Source organism: Phalaenopsis equestris, unplaced genomic scaffold (assembly GCF_001263595.1).
Source record: "Phalaenopsis equestris unplaced genomic scaffold, ASM126359v1 Scaffold000224, whole genome shotgun sequence".
Classification (NCBI taxonomy): domain Eukaryota; kingdom Viridiplantae; phylum Streptophyta; class Magnoliopsida; order Asparagales; family Orchidaceae; genus Phalaenopsis; species Phalaenopsis equestris.
In genome coordinates this window covers 2,138,498-2,154,950 of record NW_018164666.1, presented here as the reverse complement: position 1 = coordinate 2,154,950, position 16,453 = coordinate 2,138,498, and the positions used below count along the sequence as shown (strand labels likewise).

Below are 16,453 nucleotides of genomic sequence, written 5' to 3'. Positions count from 1 at the left end.
TGATTATATATATATATTATTTATATAATAATATGTTCATCTAGGTTCTTAATTAGTTTATTTACTTAACCATATACTGATGCTGATGATTAAACAGTTTTAATAAGATCCTGATCAGTAATTATGAGCATTTATTTATTTTAATTAACTTTAACCTGGTTTTAGCAAAAGTGAAGCGTAATTATTTTATGAGCACATAAGTTAGTATGGCTAAATTTACATTGAGTATTGCTTAGGAGTTAGATGCCTCTCAAATTTAATTTAATTTTCTTAATAAGATGTTGGTTTTAAATGAACTTCTCTGAATTGTAAAGCTTCCTCGAACGTAGCCTTATGAGCGTGCGGTCGGCTCCTTCCAGAAAACCATTTGAATCTTGTAAAATTATAAAGCAGAATTAAATCAGCGAAATAATATTTAGAAATTATCAAATAATAATAATAATAATAATAATAATAATAATAATAATAATAATAATAATAATAATAATAATAATAATAATTTATATGTCCTTAAAATTATATTAATCATGCATAATTCTCGGAGTAATTTGAAAAAGAAATAATTTAAAATGTAAATTCACGATCATCCAAGGTCTCATTTTATCAAAAACAAACATAACGACTCTAAATTTGGTCCAACCAAGGTCCAATCAAGCCTAGATCAAGTTGTTTAAGTGCGAATGGAGGCTTTGGATGGTCGATTGAATGGTTAGATGGATTTTGAATTTGACAGATGTATAATCAAATCGAGTGTCTCGATGAGACGAATTTAAAGAGTGCAAGATCACTCAATTTCAAATCATTAAAACACTTATATATTTATGAAGTATCATCTGATCAAGGGAATCATTCTTGGAAATCCGATAGAGTGGTTCAGATTCATGCACTATTTATCGAGGATGACACTCTCAAAATCTATAAATAAAACTACACTTTCTTTATGATGGACTTGAAAGAGAAAGTTGAAGGAACACTAAGTTCTTGAGAGTTCCTATGCTCCACCACCATTGAAGTGTCGCTGATTAGTTGAACCCACCTTCGAACCATCATCGTTGCCATAGGATCACCACAATCTGACTGCAGCCACCGTCGAATCACTATTGCCCGACCTCAACTGTTGTTGACACTGGACCAATGCTGTTGCAGTCAAATTACCATCGTCACCACCACCGGATCTCTGTTGCCCGAACATTACTGTCTTTGCCACTATCGCCAACATTGGCATCAGATTTTTTGACACTTGACCTCTGCCGCTAGCTTTTTTTTTTCACACCAGTCGGGTCATCGTCATTTCCTTAGCATTTTCCATCACTTCCCCGGTGAAAGACAAATCTCATTCGTGTAATATTGTTTTCGACTATTTAAGGGTCATTAAAGTATTGTGAACTACATTGACGTAATAAAATTATTTAAAAAATGCCATCTCCGGTGATTTATTGGCTCTTTAGGATTTTCACGTAAAAACTTTTGTTGTGTTTTTTCATAAATTTTTGTAAGTACGTGTGTTTAGAAACTTCGTAAAACACTAATGCATTATTTTACCACTACGACTCCTGCGACTAATTTAAAATTCCCATATTTATATGCATAACATCCAAAATTTCAATATTACATAAAAAAATATATACACCAATACTAATTTTTAAAACAGAAAAGCATAAATTAATAACATCAAAATATCTTTAGTGTATGTATCAAACTTTAAATACATAAAAATTCTGTGGTAAGTGCATAAATTTATAGCAAGAAAAATTTACACAAATACCACACAATTTTTATGTAATTTACAAATCTATCTACTCACCCTGTCATTAGACTCGTAACCAATCAGCCCATTAGTTTCAGTTCTTCCTGAGACTCCACCGATCCTCTCTTCATCTCCACCCGACCTCCACCCGACTATGTTTCCGCCGGCGGCTCGCCTCGCGACGAAACGCCTTCTTGGCTTTCGTCAAGTTTTCCTTCAATCTCCTGCAGTGCGATTGCTTCTTCCCTACCAGTTGAAAGTTTTCCTGATCATTATTTAATCACATGCTTCTCTTCTTTTCAGGTCTCCGCCGCCGCAGCTGCTGGAACCTCCAGATCCTACTCTACTGCTCTAAATTATGTCAGTGAGACCCATGATTTTGACTTTGTACTCCCATCTGCACTTTCTTTTCGCTATCGGTTCTCTTGATTTTTGTTTCCCTGAACTCCTCGAACAGCATATTGACTCCCCCGATAACAACCCTAATGCACTATGGGAGTTCAGCGCATCCAATCTGGATAGGGTATGATTTTAAAAATTAATTGTCATTTTGTTATTTTATGTTCAGTTCTTCGGTGAATATTTATGTTTGAGAAATATAAGGAATTATAGACCACTGTGATATTTTTTTGCTTGATGAAATGGGGTCGCGAAATTGTTGGTTTGGGCTCCTAATGTGATTTCCTTCAGTCACCGCATTGGCTAAAGAGTTCATGTTTCTGAAATGAAATTTTCATCATCCTGGGAAGGAATCATATTGGTAAAACGAAGCTATTGATTGCTTGTGGAAGGTTTTTTTTTAAATTTATTTATATTCTATTGTTAATGGAAGTTGCCTGTGAATAAGCTTATTGTTCGTTACCGCTTTTTCACCGTTTTAATTATCTAAAAATTCATATTTCGCTTTCCTTTGTTGATTAAGATGCTTTTTATGAATGCTTAGTTCAGATAACCTTAGGTGCTGCCTACGGCTTACTTTTTGGTCATGCTTTTCCAAAGCTAATGGTAATTTTCAGTAAACTGTTTTTTATTTTGTCATTATTTTAATCATGTTAAAAATGCTGTTTTTCATAAGGAAACACAAACCCATCAACTTACGTAGCCCGCAAAAAACAGCTAGCTTAGAGATCATTCGATGATGGGGCACTATAACAGTCCATGTAGATATTGGGAAATTTACATACGTAGCACACAGTTTTCATTTATTTACATATCACACCTAAACATTTATATTACATACATAGCATTTTGGTGCTTTAAACCTATGCATGAAAGCATGAAAAGGTATATTTCAAAAGGTATATTTCAATTTTAAAAAGTGGTAATAGTGCTATTTTTGATGTGATATTAAATATTTGATTTTCATGTGTGTTAACATTATTGGTCGATTGTTCGGTAGATGATTGTGATACTTGTCCGAAAGTGTGACCATGATCCAACATTTTCTATAGCACTTCAATTTTCTCTTTAGTGAATGGATTGAATTATGCATTGTTGTTGGTTGTGGTAGTAGTATTTGAGCTATTCTCCCTATCATGTCTTCCAATTTATAGGTTTTTCATATAGTTTTCAACATGTTTCTTTTGCATGACCATCTTTCATATAATGATCGCACCACAATCGTTCTTTCTTGGGCTTATTATTCTGAGAAGAGTTGTGAGTTTAGAAGGCTGGCTCTTCAACAGATTTAGTGTGATTGTTTGTTATCGTTTAACTTCTTTAAGTTTTCCTCCCTTCAAACTTCTGCGAAAGCCTCCCAGATGGTATGAAGAGGTTTAATTCCCATGATTCTCCCCTTGTTTTATCTAAATCTTTATTGAGGTCAAAAAGAAATTTGATGGTCCTCTTTTATTCAATAATATTCCTATACAAGACAAAGTCATCGAGACATTTCTTGTAATAAACCTCGCACATGTCCAGTTGCAACAAACAATGTGTGAGTGTTATAATATTGAGTAATACTCAATTCCCCTTGTTGTAATATTGAGTAACACTCAATTCCCCTTATTGTAGATCATGTAGTATGGTCTCAACCTCAAATAACTCGAAGGAGTTTTCAATGCTAGAATAAGTTTCACATGCAAGCTTCTATATTCCTTTGGTTGCCCTATAGAGTAGAATTTTTTTTTCAAACTCCGTGGTCATGAAATTTATTAACTATAACATAATTAAGTGGTCGTCAGTTTTTCAGTCCTAATATTTAGAATTTGTCATTTATGGAGCAAAAATTTTGCTAGTGAAATGTCCATATTTTTCTCTACCACAAACATACATGAAGACGGACTCAGACCATTAAAGAAAATGTTGCTCATGCAGAATGCATTTTATGATTAGTGACTAGATGGGATGAGTTGTCAGGTACATTGGGTACTAAAAATGTAGGCTTGGATCTGGAGGCGACTTCCAATGAAGAATATTGCAAAGCCATGCCGTGGTTGACCATGATTCTAAGGCTCAAATCCAGTAAACCTATTGCTCGGAAGAAAGTGAAAGGACACTTAGTTTGTCTGCTTGGTTGGATGAATGAACAAGAATTAGAAGGTGGTTTGCAGCTCTTTGTTTTCACAAGTTCTGCAAGTCAAATTGATAGCAGGAGTGATATCTTTCTTTGCTTTAGCAAACTGAAGAGGAAGAACAATTTTGTGATCCAATCTACTTGAACTGTTCGAACGAACTCTTTCTTAGATAAAATGAGGTTATCAATTAGATTGGAAGAGTTAGGTGAACGAAAACATCACCGCAATCTCGTCTGTGAGAAGACAAAGCAGGGACCTCAGTTGGAAGAGTCGGACGAGGAGTTAGAGAAGTAGCAGTGATCGAGCACACGTGAGCGTCAGAGGAGATGTTCGAACAATAGCAATCGAGCTTACGTGACTGTCAAAGCAGATGGTTTGAACAATAACGTCAGAGGAGATGTTCGAAAGACAGTGATGAAGGAGAGGTGGAACAAGGCTGTGGATGAGCATCGAATGCCATCAACAGGGATTTCTGTGGATCCTTTGCCATCTACGGTGACAACGAAGTTTCGTTCGACACTCTTCAACCTCAAAGACGAAGCAAAGGTGGAACATGCCTGTGGAATCCTGATCGAAATAAGTTTCTCAGAACTTTGATACCATGTGAAAATTTTGTGAAAGATTTTTATTTTTTGTCTTCTAAAGCATTACAATTCACTACTAATAATAATAATAATAATAATAATAGTAATAATAGTAATAAAAGGAAACAAAATGTGAATCCCTCTAAATAGGGAATAATAGAAAATAAGAATATAAATAAAAGAAAACAACATTAGTGGAATATATTCTGACAGCTGCAAATAAATTCCTTCATAGTGGTGATTTGCTCTTTTTTACACTTCGTGACACAAAACATTAATTTCTTAACCGCTTATTCTGATCGATAAATGACTATTAGTAAAGTCTATTTTTTATTTGATTTTTATTTCATCTTATATCGTCATTTTATTGTTGCATACCACCACCAGACACGTTGATGAATCTCTCTCTCTATACACTCAGACACACACAAATCTCATCAAACATTCCATACTTATACTTGAGATCCAACCTTCTCTCCATAGGTCCGCCTATCTTTTTCTAATCTTCTCTCTCCCACTTGATGAATCTCATACTTGATTCTTCGTTCTTTCCTCTCCCACTTTGAACACATTTCTTTCCCTTTTGCTACCTAATCGAGTCCAACCTCTCTTTCAACCACCAACCATCCTTCTATTCTCTTCCCTTTTTATACCTCCTCTCTCTTTTAGAAACCTTAAAAGACATAATTGTGCCATCCACATCAACTCTTTGGTAATCATATATTTTCTAATGTTCAAAACATCATTTAAATTAGGGAGTTTTACGTACTTACCACCCAATTCCTATGCATTAACATATCATCCATCAAAACTTCAATTTTTACCAGCAGAGCACCCGACCTATACCAAAAATATAGGAATTGGGTGGTCTGAACTTAAAACTTAAAGTTTAGGCTGTTGATATGTTAATACCTAGGAATTGGGGTACGTATGTAAAAACCCCTTCAAATTATCATATTATTTTAAAATTTCCTAAGATTTGACATTCCGACCAAGGTAGAAAAATAATTATAAACCTTTTGATGGTCAAGTTATAGTTGTTCAGAATGACATCTTTCCTAATCTCGTTTAATTCGCATCCTGAATTATTGGTCTCTTTTAATTTGCATCTTGAATTAGTTTGGTCCGGTTTCATTCTTTGGCTATCAGATAGAATATGAAGGATCTCAATTTTATTAACAAGCAGAAAAAATTTATTCATGTTTGATTTGTTTATTGGTGTCAAATATGAGCCACCAAATGCATCAATAATTTTTTGCATGTTTCGATCGCTGGTAGAAAAATTATGATTTTCATAGTACATCCTATTTAAGCAGGCATAGATCTTAACTGGTGTTTATGATTTGATAATTTTTTTATGTACAATATGTGACTAAATTGAATTTTGTTAATTTTTGGCTTGTTTTGTAAATGAGCTAGAAATTTATTCAAGCTCAATTTGTTTACTCAACAAATGACGTTTATCAAGTTTGTTTGTTGGTGAGCATCCAGCATTTTTAAAACCTTTAATTTGCATGCTGGTAATATATATTAGTGTTTGTTTAGAAGTCGAGCGTCTTTTGCAGTGTTGCCATCTGTTTTTTTTATTGTAGTTTTTTTTGTAAATAATGCACTCTTTAAATGTTCTGCCTATATGTTCGTGAGTTTCTAAGCTTCTAATTATCCTGCTTGTGCTTTATTAGCTTCTGATTATCCAGAATTATTTAGTTTTGTTAAGCTTATATGTAGAGCTGTTGTATCCATATTTTGATTAAGTGGCTATTGACGTATCTTCTACATTTGAGTACTCCAGGTCAAAGATATACTTTCTCACTATCCTTCAAACTACAAGCAATCTGCTGTCATTCCTTTATTGGATCTTGCGCAGCAGCAGCATGGTGGATGGATTCCTGTTTCTGCAATGAATGAGGTATATTAAGATGTAGCTGATAGAAACAAAAAAAAGGAAGACAGATACATATCACACAATTCTTTCATATTTACATATCTAATACCCCACCTTAAATTTTTACATACACGCCACCTTTGCTATGCATGAAAAGGTGTATTTCACTTTTTTAAAGTTAAAATTATGGCATTTTTTATACAATATGAAAATTTGGGTGGCTGTAATTTAAAAGACAAAGTTTAGATATGTAAATGCATAGGAATTGGATGGTATTGTGTAAATGCCCAAAAGAAAAAATGTAGCTGATAGAGTTCACCTGAGTTGTTAAATCTAGCATAATCATCATCGTAAGTTCTTACTTCACTAATTCATCATATAAAGATGCTTTTGATATTACTTTCTAGTTTTTTTACATTTTATATTTTTTCTGACTTTAAACAATGTTAGCTGTGACTAACTTTTTTTTTCCACTTTACTCATTTAAATCTCTCTACATGTAACTATTCCTCCTACTATTTTTTATGCATCCCTAATCAGCTCAGTCTATCACCTATACTAAATAGATATTACTATCACTTTCTCTATAATATTCTTAAATTTTTTTTTTCAATTTTTACGATACATTCATCATTAATTTTAACATTTTCCCGCACTTTACCTGTTTAGTAGTTCCTTGAATTAAGCTAATTCAGTTATTATGTTTTTACAATTATTAAGAGCCTGATGCATTGTGAGTCTATCTTACTCATTACTCGTGAGTTTTTGTTTTCTCAATATTATCAAATGCATCTAGTTGTCCTGATTTGCAATAATGTTAATTTTTAGTGATTAATCTACCTGTTGACATTTTTTTCTTAACAGTTGTTCAAGTGTACTTTTAGCAATTTAAATATAACTGATTATTATAAATACTTTAAAGGGCTATTCATTCATTTTGATTGAATTAATATAATGTAGTTGAGGGTGTAATACACGTGTTGATGCTGTTGCTATTGATGATCCATAGAAATTTAATATTTAGATCTCTTCATAGTTTCTTTCTATGCTCAGATTGCAAGGATAGTTGAAGTTGCTCCAATTCGTGTTTATGAAGTTGCTACATTTTATTCAATGTTCAACCGGATGAAGGTATTTTGTTTCTATTTTTGAATTGATATTTTTCTTTTGTATTGTCTTATTTTATTTTGATGAAAATGACATTTAGAATAAATTTGATATTCTTCTATTTAATTAGATTGAGTTTAAATTCGAAAATGGTCCCTCGGCTATTCGGATGTGGCTAATTTAGTCCCAGAGTTTTGCAATATTGCAATTTAGTCCCCAACTATTAAAAATTGATCCCAATTGGTCCCTCAAAGCTGAATTGAGATCTATAGTCAAGAAACTAAATTGAGATAATTTTTGTGTCGTGCTTTCTACACTGAATCATTTTCGATAAATTTTCATTAGTCGGGGGACTAAATTGGAGCACTGCAATATTTTGAGACAAATTGACCGCAACCAAATAGTTGATAGGCCATTTTGGGATTTTAATCAATTAAATTGCTATTTTCTTTTAATGCTTTACAGGTTGGTAAATATCATCTTTTGGTTTGTGGCACAACACCATGCATGATACGTGGATCACGTGACATAGAAGAAACTTTGCTAAAACACCTTGGAGTGAAGCGTAATGGTGAGTACATGAGGCTAGAATATGTAAATAATCATTAAAAATAAATAAAGTCAAGAATATGTAACTTTACTGCTCTGCAAGCACACTTGATTTTGGTGACATTTAGAGTTTTTTACATTTCTACAGAGGTTACTAAGGATGGCTTGTTTTCTGTTGGAGAAATGGAATGCATGGTGAGCGCCTTCAATCTTTTTAGGAATGTTTACATACATACCACTCAATTCTTATATATTTACTTATCTAACACTTAAAACTTCAATTTTTACGTATATACCATCTTACCTATGTATGAAAACATGTATTTCACTTTGTAAAAGTTAACATTATTTGGTTTGATGGAGAAGTGTTATTTTTGATGTGATATGAATGATTTGGGTGGTATAAATTTAAAAAGTAAAGTTTAGGTGTTAGATATGTAAATGCATTAGAATTGGGTGGTATATATGTAAAGGCATCATCTTCTTAATCATTTTACTTTTCTTCATATTACTCAGGCTGCATATTTGTCTACTATTGTACCTATTTTTTACGTCTTTGTGCAGCAACACAATACTAGATTTGATATAATTGAAGAATAATGTTTATGATGTCTACTTACATATCATCGTTTTATTTTATTTGAAACATTTTGTGTCCTCACCTCATTTTCAAATAAATATATATTTAATACATTTGCATCCAATAATGTTTCTTGTGAAAAAAAAAAAAAAAAAAAAATGATTTTTTACATGTCTATCTAGACATGTGTGGTTTGATATAATTCAGTTTTAACTATATTATATTTTGTCTCTTTGATATGGCTGTTTTCGGGTCTGACTGTAGTTCTACACTGAACAGGGTTGCTGTGTAAACGCGCCGATGATTGCTGTGGCTGACTACTCCAAAGGATCTGAAGGATACACATATAATTATTACGTTAGTTCATCCCCATCCATCTAGACTATTTGAAGCATCTGTCTTTTGTTATTTATCCATCGTTGCTTTATAAGGCACTCAGTTATTTATATGGCCATTATCATGTATTATGTGATGTTTCCACCCGTACAATTAACTGAGAATGAACTTTGATGTTACCTCGATGCGGGGCGTCCTGCATCCGCCCTCTTATGCTGAGGCAAGACTGAACTGGTCCCAGGAGGGACTGGCGGGATTGGCTTAGCAATTCCAACCCCCATGGGCTGGCCAGCCTCTTTTGGGGTCTTTTTTTACTATTTAGGTTATTAATTAAGGTTTCTTTTACTTTTGAACATTTAAATGGGTTGTAAACTTCTATTTTGGACACCTTTGATTTGATTATGCAGTAGAGTCTGTTTTTCTGTAACTTTTCTTGCCAGAGTATTGTATTTTTTATCCCGCTTAGGTGTTCTTCTCTTTCAGTCTGTGAAATGTATTTCTGCTCTTCGGGGATGCCCTCAGCGGGTTAGGTAGTTGGTTGGGCTCATTGATACACCTTTTATCCAACCATTTCAGGCTTTGATCATTGCCCAGCTTTTTTATGATGTTGGCTGCAGTTTGGGCAGGAAAGACTTGGTTTTGGTAGGAAGATAGCGTTTTGGTCATCATGCTTCAAGAGCTGTAAACTGAAAACTGAATCAGCTTCATGCTGCCAGATGGCAAGAGGGTAGGAAGATAGAGCTCTTGGCTGCCCCGCATCAAATGTTTTTTATGCTTTCCGCTTGTCTGTTAACCGGCAGAAGCAACCACGTGCTGGCTTGAATATAGTTTGTTTGTTTTTTTCACTGCGGACCACTATATGATCTTTGTTCTCTTTTCTTGATAGTTCTTTGGTATTTGGTAAATGATATCAAATTAAGTTTTTAATTTGAATTCTTATCGACTCATTTAGTTACAAAAATTAGAAAAATAAAAGAGTATTGATAGATATTAAATGATAACAATTTCCATGGCTCTTGGAGTGAATGGATCTTTGATTATAAAACGTGGTGATTGGACCTTATCTATTAGTTCAATTTTTTGGTGTAGTTATTTACACTAAGTGATCCAATCTCATATATATTGGAGCCGGTTTTGGGTTCAAGTTGTTGTGCGATGTACTTGGGTTTCCAAGGAGGTTAAATGTGACAAAGGACTACTAATAGCTCATGATAGCAATCCGTATCTATTGTAGTCAATGATGAAAGGTTGATTCATGCATTTACATTTGCCCATTTTTAAGCCTTAGGCGATGGGTAGCATGGATGAAATGTAGTTAAGGCTCTGGGAGCAGCTTGAACTTCTGATATACATTTTTCTTACACCTCCATCCATCCAAGTTTTTGTTATAATAGTTGAGCCGAGTACTCATCTCACTGTTGTGTTCCACTCTTATTTCTTTTTCTTCCTTTGACACCATGATTTTAATGGTTATTCAAACTAATGCATAATAAAGTTCACATATTTTTTAACATATACGAAGCCGTAGAGCAAGCTTTTATTTATTTTTTAGATCATATAGGTTAATTTCTTTTTTCTATTATTACTATGCATCATAATGTAAGGCGTATTCGATGGCTCCCAAGTGTTGCATGAAATTTTTCTACCTGTTGCAACCTTTACCATTCTTTTTTTGATTTGAGGTTGGGTTAGACATTAAATTCATGCCTTAGAGGGTCCTTCTAGGAATATTTATTTTATCCTAGCATTATTTATGCTATATAATACTATCTAGTTTCCATACTTGGGTAGTTTGACTTGAATTTTAAGTCAATTTTTTTCTCAATCCCCATGCATTTAAATCGATTCTTCCCTGTGGTTCCTCTTTATTGATTTTAGATTGATCGACACTTGCTCTTTTATGGATTTTGATTCAAGGTACTACTGAAGCAATCTTTTCTTGCTTGTACAAAATAAATGAAGGGGATGGTGAAAAAATGAGCGAAAAAGGAGCAAGAAAGTGAAATAAGCTCAAAATCTTGAGCGGAGGAGGAAATTGTTGTCGTGGATGGTGGTATGAAAAAGTTGGACAATTTTTCCTCAGAAATATATCCAATGAGGTGAATGATTGAAAACTATTAAAGAGTAAATGATAATAAATATCGTGTCTCTAATAATCTATGATGTCCAATTATGATATGGGCTTGCATTCAACCATGATTTACAGTTGAGTCATGGATGGTGTTGATTCACCGCATTAATAGATCCAAAAAGATTGAAATATGAATGGATGGATTGAACCTTTGATCGTAGAAAGCCTTGGTTGTGCTTTTTCCATTAGTCCAAGGTTTTGGAGTCATCTTGTGGTTCCCCGCTTTTTTTTTGTTTGTTTGTTTTATTCTTTATTATTAGTTAGATAGGCATTTTACTTTTAGCTACGGGCAACTAGTGATGTCACTGATTTCCTTTTATTTTTAACATCAGAGGAGTTGATGGTATTGTTTGAATAGCGAGACCAAAAACTTTTTTATTATTTGCGAATGTATATTTCATACTTTTTTGTGCTAATTAGATGGATGATACTAATAGCAGGGAATTATTCCAGTGTTTAACCTGAAAGAAATAGCTGACATTGACCCTAACTATTATAACACTATGGCTGGTTATTTCTAATCTTGGATTCCTTATGATTTATTTTACCTTTTCGTCTCACAAAGTTATGCACATTATAAATATCCCTGCTGTAGTATTTGTTGGGCTTAGAATTTGATGCAGGTATAGGGTTCTGCTGAAGGTACTGAGTAAGTTGTTTTATTAGTTTAGATTACAATTTAATAAATTTGAGTCCAGTCGCGATCTTTCTTAAACATAATATTCACTAGCACTCTGGTAAATTTAACATAAGTGTCTTATACGCTCTTTATCTATAAGAGTGATTTTATGCCTATACATCTACAATTGGACACGTATTCTACTTTCTATTAATAAAGTAAGTTATGTTTCTATCCTTTCAAAAAAAAAAATTACTGAAATCAAGCTTGATCTCACATTTGAAAAGTGTTAACATAGTTTATATAAATGTAATAAACTTGAAAGGGGAAAGCTAAGCTTATGAGCTTATGGGTAGTTTACTAGGGTTTCTAGACTTGTTTCTTAGAGTTAAGGACTTGAATTTCAAGAGTAACTTTGCCACCTCAATTGGTTCAACCAGATAATTTCCATGACATGATTACTTTTTTTTTTTATTATTCATTGATTTTGGCATGGTGATAGAAAAGTGCCACTTACACTGAAAGGAAAATTTTATAAGATGATGGTGAGACCTGCAGTGCTCTGTGGCGCTGAATGTTGGCCTTTAAAAGAGAAGCATAAAATTAAGTTAAGTGTTGCCGAGATGAGAATGATTAGGTGGATGAGTGCCTTTTCACTTTGAGACAATGCAAAATGAATATATCCGTGATAGGGTTGGTATAGCTCCAGTGACAGACAAAATTAGAGAGAGGCGTCTTAGATGGTTTCGTTACATTAAACGTCGACCATCAGATGATCCGATTAGGAGAGTAGATATTTTAGATTCGACTTATGTTAAGAAAGCCAAAGATAGATCTAGAAAGACTTGGGCATATTGTATAAAAATGATCTTAATTTATTATAATTCAATGAAAATATGGCACTCAATAGGATGCAATGGAGAAAAAGGATTCATGTAGCCGACCCAACTTAGTGGGATAAAGCTTTGTTGTTGCTGTTGTATTGATTTTGGCATGAAAGGGCTAGCAATTTTACTCCAAATAATCATGTAAATATATGAGCAGAGACTACTACTGAGTTGTAGTTATCTTAGAATGCCTTTTGGACCTAGAAATCATTTGGAACCTGTTATAATCTCAGACTTAATTTATTTGAATAATTAAAAACAAATGAGAAAGGATGGTGATATGTATTTATGTTGACCAATTTAGTCAATAAAAACCAGTGCTCGAGTGGGCTCTCCAGGTATATTATTCTTTTGTTGTTGCTTGGCAATGGAAACATTTGATCAAAATTAACAGAGATAGATCCAGTATGACTAGCGGGAGATTAAGATGGAAGAAAGAAATGAATAAATTGTCAAAATTTACCTGGGACAATTTTAGTCCCATAAAATGTCAAATTAGTCCTCAAAATTTTTAAATTAAGGCAAAAATAGTCATTCATGGAGGCTAGAGTTTGAGGACTAGATTGACAGTTTTTAAAACTCTGGGACTAAGCGGACTATATTGACACTTTCTTCAAAAGAAAATTATTTTAAAAGAGGCATCAGATCCAAACTTCTTATCGAGCAACTTGGCCATCCAAACTGACAGAAAACAAAATTGCAACCTTTTAACTCTTATGTCAGGTGTCAGGTGGTCATGACCGTTGTTTTCTATTTAGGAATTCATCCTCTCACACACTACAGAAACTATTAAGAGAGAGGACCTGGCTGAAATCTTCATTTTCATTTTTACTTTTAGGAATGTGATTCCCTGATATTCTTGGAATCTCAGGCCGGACAAATGATAGCTTTTACCTTTTTATATTTACTGGCAGCATCTACTGTTAAAATTATCTTAATGATATGTTTTCCACAGGAAGACCTCACTCCCAAGCGAGTTGTAGAGATTGTGGAGATGCTGAGGAGAGGAGAAACACCTCCAGTAAGCAGACCAATTTTCTATTTCTCTCGCTTTTATTGTTCTGATTTATCGTTTTTGATAGTGAGGGCCTGAAGCAATGGTTAAGTCGCCTCAAGGTCGTGATTTGAATCACACAATAATAGCCTCCTATAGTCAAAAAATATAAAACTGCTAGGATCTTCCCTCGCTAGAATCCAACCTATTTACTCTCATGGTCCTAATTTTTTCTATTCTCTGGCAGGTTGGTACACAAAACCCAAATCGCATCAGAGGTGGACCTGAAGGTGGCAATATCACCTTGCTTGGTGAACCAAAACCTCCACCATGCAGAGATCTGGATGCTTGCTGATTGTTCTTCCCTTTTATTTAGCTGCCAATCATAAGAGAGGAAGATAGAGAACGAGATTCCTCGTTAACCTTGTTCAGGCTGTTAAGTTTCGCCTTCCTCTATTTCAGAAGTTATTTTACGACATTCTACTGGTTTACAGGGTACTTGACAGTCTGCCTGCATTGTAATCTTTGTACCATGTGAGTTTGATATTCCCATGATAGGCAGAATTATAAATTTTAATGAAATGGGGGTTTGCTATTACTTGTTTTATAATTCATTCTTTCAAATCACACTGTCGTTATTGATATATGTATATTAGATGTAATAAATGAGCCCCACAATCTATCCACAAAGGACGAATCAATGAACCAATGCTTCTCACAATTAAATCCAAAGCCAACGTTATCATTGCAGTTGGCTACTATCAATCAGTCTGGATTACATCTACCCTTGGTTATCTATAAGGAAACTGATTTGGCAAATTAAGCTATCTGTAAACTCCAAGCTACCACAACTCTCCTGTTATTTCTCTTGATAGATCTGATTTATGAAATCAGTTATCCCATAATATCTCTCTCTTAATTAAACTACCCCACATCTCCTTGTCTTAAACCAACAGCACAATAGAGCAAATACTTCACCAATTTGAGTTGCATTCGCCTACACACCAACTCTCAGCACAAATCCACAAGAAATCAATACATCCACTTCAAATCTTAGCAACAACACCATCAAAGCCAACTCATCCTCCCCATCCCTACTTACCAAGAGACCGAATCAACCCGTCTACGAACTCATCAAATTCTTGTTAGGCTAAAACCCAAAACCTTAAACCAAAGCTACTTTTTGATCTCCAGCGCACCATAACAACCCGATTGGACCCAATATGCCACTCTACCATTATCAAATGCTTTAATTGAAGTTGTGCCTTGTGTGGAGAATTTCAAGCTTTACTATCATTAGGAACTTGGATCCTAATTCCTCCATCCTCAGAACAACATAGTCTTAGGTGCAAATGAATATACATAACCTAATTCAGTTAAAACAACACCATGGCTAGATGTAGAGTTTGACTAGATGAAAGCAATAAGGGATAAACTACGAAGAGACATTAATCTTGTCGACAGTCGAGTATGTACACATTGTTAACCATCACCCCCAAGAAAAAATGATCAATCACTTAACTAGATGCCTCTAATGTATTCTTACATGGAACTATCGATTAAACAATGTATGTCTCTCAATCTCAAGGCTTCCGCGATTCTCACCGACCAAACCAAATCTTCCTTTACAAGATGGCAGTTTATGTCGTCAAACAATTTTCCCGCCAATAATACATAACATTCTTGGCTACTCTTCAAAAGCTCATGCTAACTTTTAGTGCACTGAATCATCGCTCATTTAGAGTGGCCAACAACAAATAAATAATATTGTATTCATCTCATAGTTAGTCCTTTTACAAGTTACAATAGCCATTTGGGATCAAAGTTTGGTAAAATGGCCTCCAAAGTTCACTTTCTTTACCTTGAGATCAGTGTCTCATATGGATAATTTTATTTTATTCATGTCAAAATAAATGTAATTATTTTGAAATTTAACTTGACCAAAAATAGATAGAGGATGTTAATTCTACTCCTTTATTGCATATCAAATTCTGATGTGACAAATACTCATTTCATTCAACCAAATCCAAAATATTGTCGGCTCACCATTGTTTCAATATTAAGCTTCTTCTATTCATAGCTTATTAGGCAAATGTATATTGCTGAAAATATATGGATTTTGCAGGCATTGTGCAAAAACTTAAAAATGAAATGTAATTTGTCATGTATTGACTCCATATTCATGCTTGAAATCATTTATTAAGATAGGTATTAAGATTATTGTTTGAAAATTCAAGAGTATTTTGGGTGATTTTACATTGGGTTGGTGGCTACATAAATTGATGCTTATAAAATCTAATTGCCATGAAGTTATGAAGCAATATTGAGCTTTGATGAAGAGGTTAATAAAAGAATTAAAAAGAGAAATAGTTGATGCATCACAAGAATGTTAAATTTAACAAGGAATTGTTTGAATTGTGGGAGAGAAAACCAAGATTGGCTTGATGTCCTCTTTATGAAGTGTTAAAATTGGAATTATATTTGATAACTCGCCCAAAAAAAAAAAAAAAAAAGCCAA

General features: G+C 33.8%; 1 protein-coding gene across 2 annotated transcripts; it reads left to right on the top strand.

The window, feature by feature from the left end:
• Positions 1–1,809: 1,809 nt before the first annotated feature.
• On the top strand, positions 1,810–14,533 carry LOC110023540 (NADH dehydrogenase [ubiquinone] flavoprotein 2, mitochondrial). Of its 2 annotated transcripts, none has more exons than XM_020723014.1 (10): positions 1,810–1,973; positions 2,051–2,107; positions 2,205–2,270; positions 6,640–6,756; positions 7,786–7,863; positions 8,305–8,410; positions 8,537–8,583; positions 9,248–9,325; positions 13,897–13,962; positions 14,183–14,533. In XM_020723014.1, the coding sequence occupies exons 1-10, from the start codon at positions 1,902–1,904 to the stop codon at positions 14,288–14,290; spliced, it is 795 nt and encodes a 264-aa protein (XP_020578673.1). In that variant the 5' UTR covers positions 1,810–1,901; the 3' UTR covers positions 14,291–14,533. The 2 variants fall into 2 exon arrangements, with proteins under 2 accessions (XP_020578673.1, XP_020578672.1); XM_020723013.1 differs by having other exon boundaries at positions 1,811–1,976.
• Positions 14,534–16,453: the final 1,920 nt, after the last annotated feature.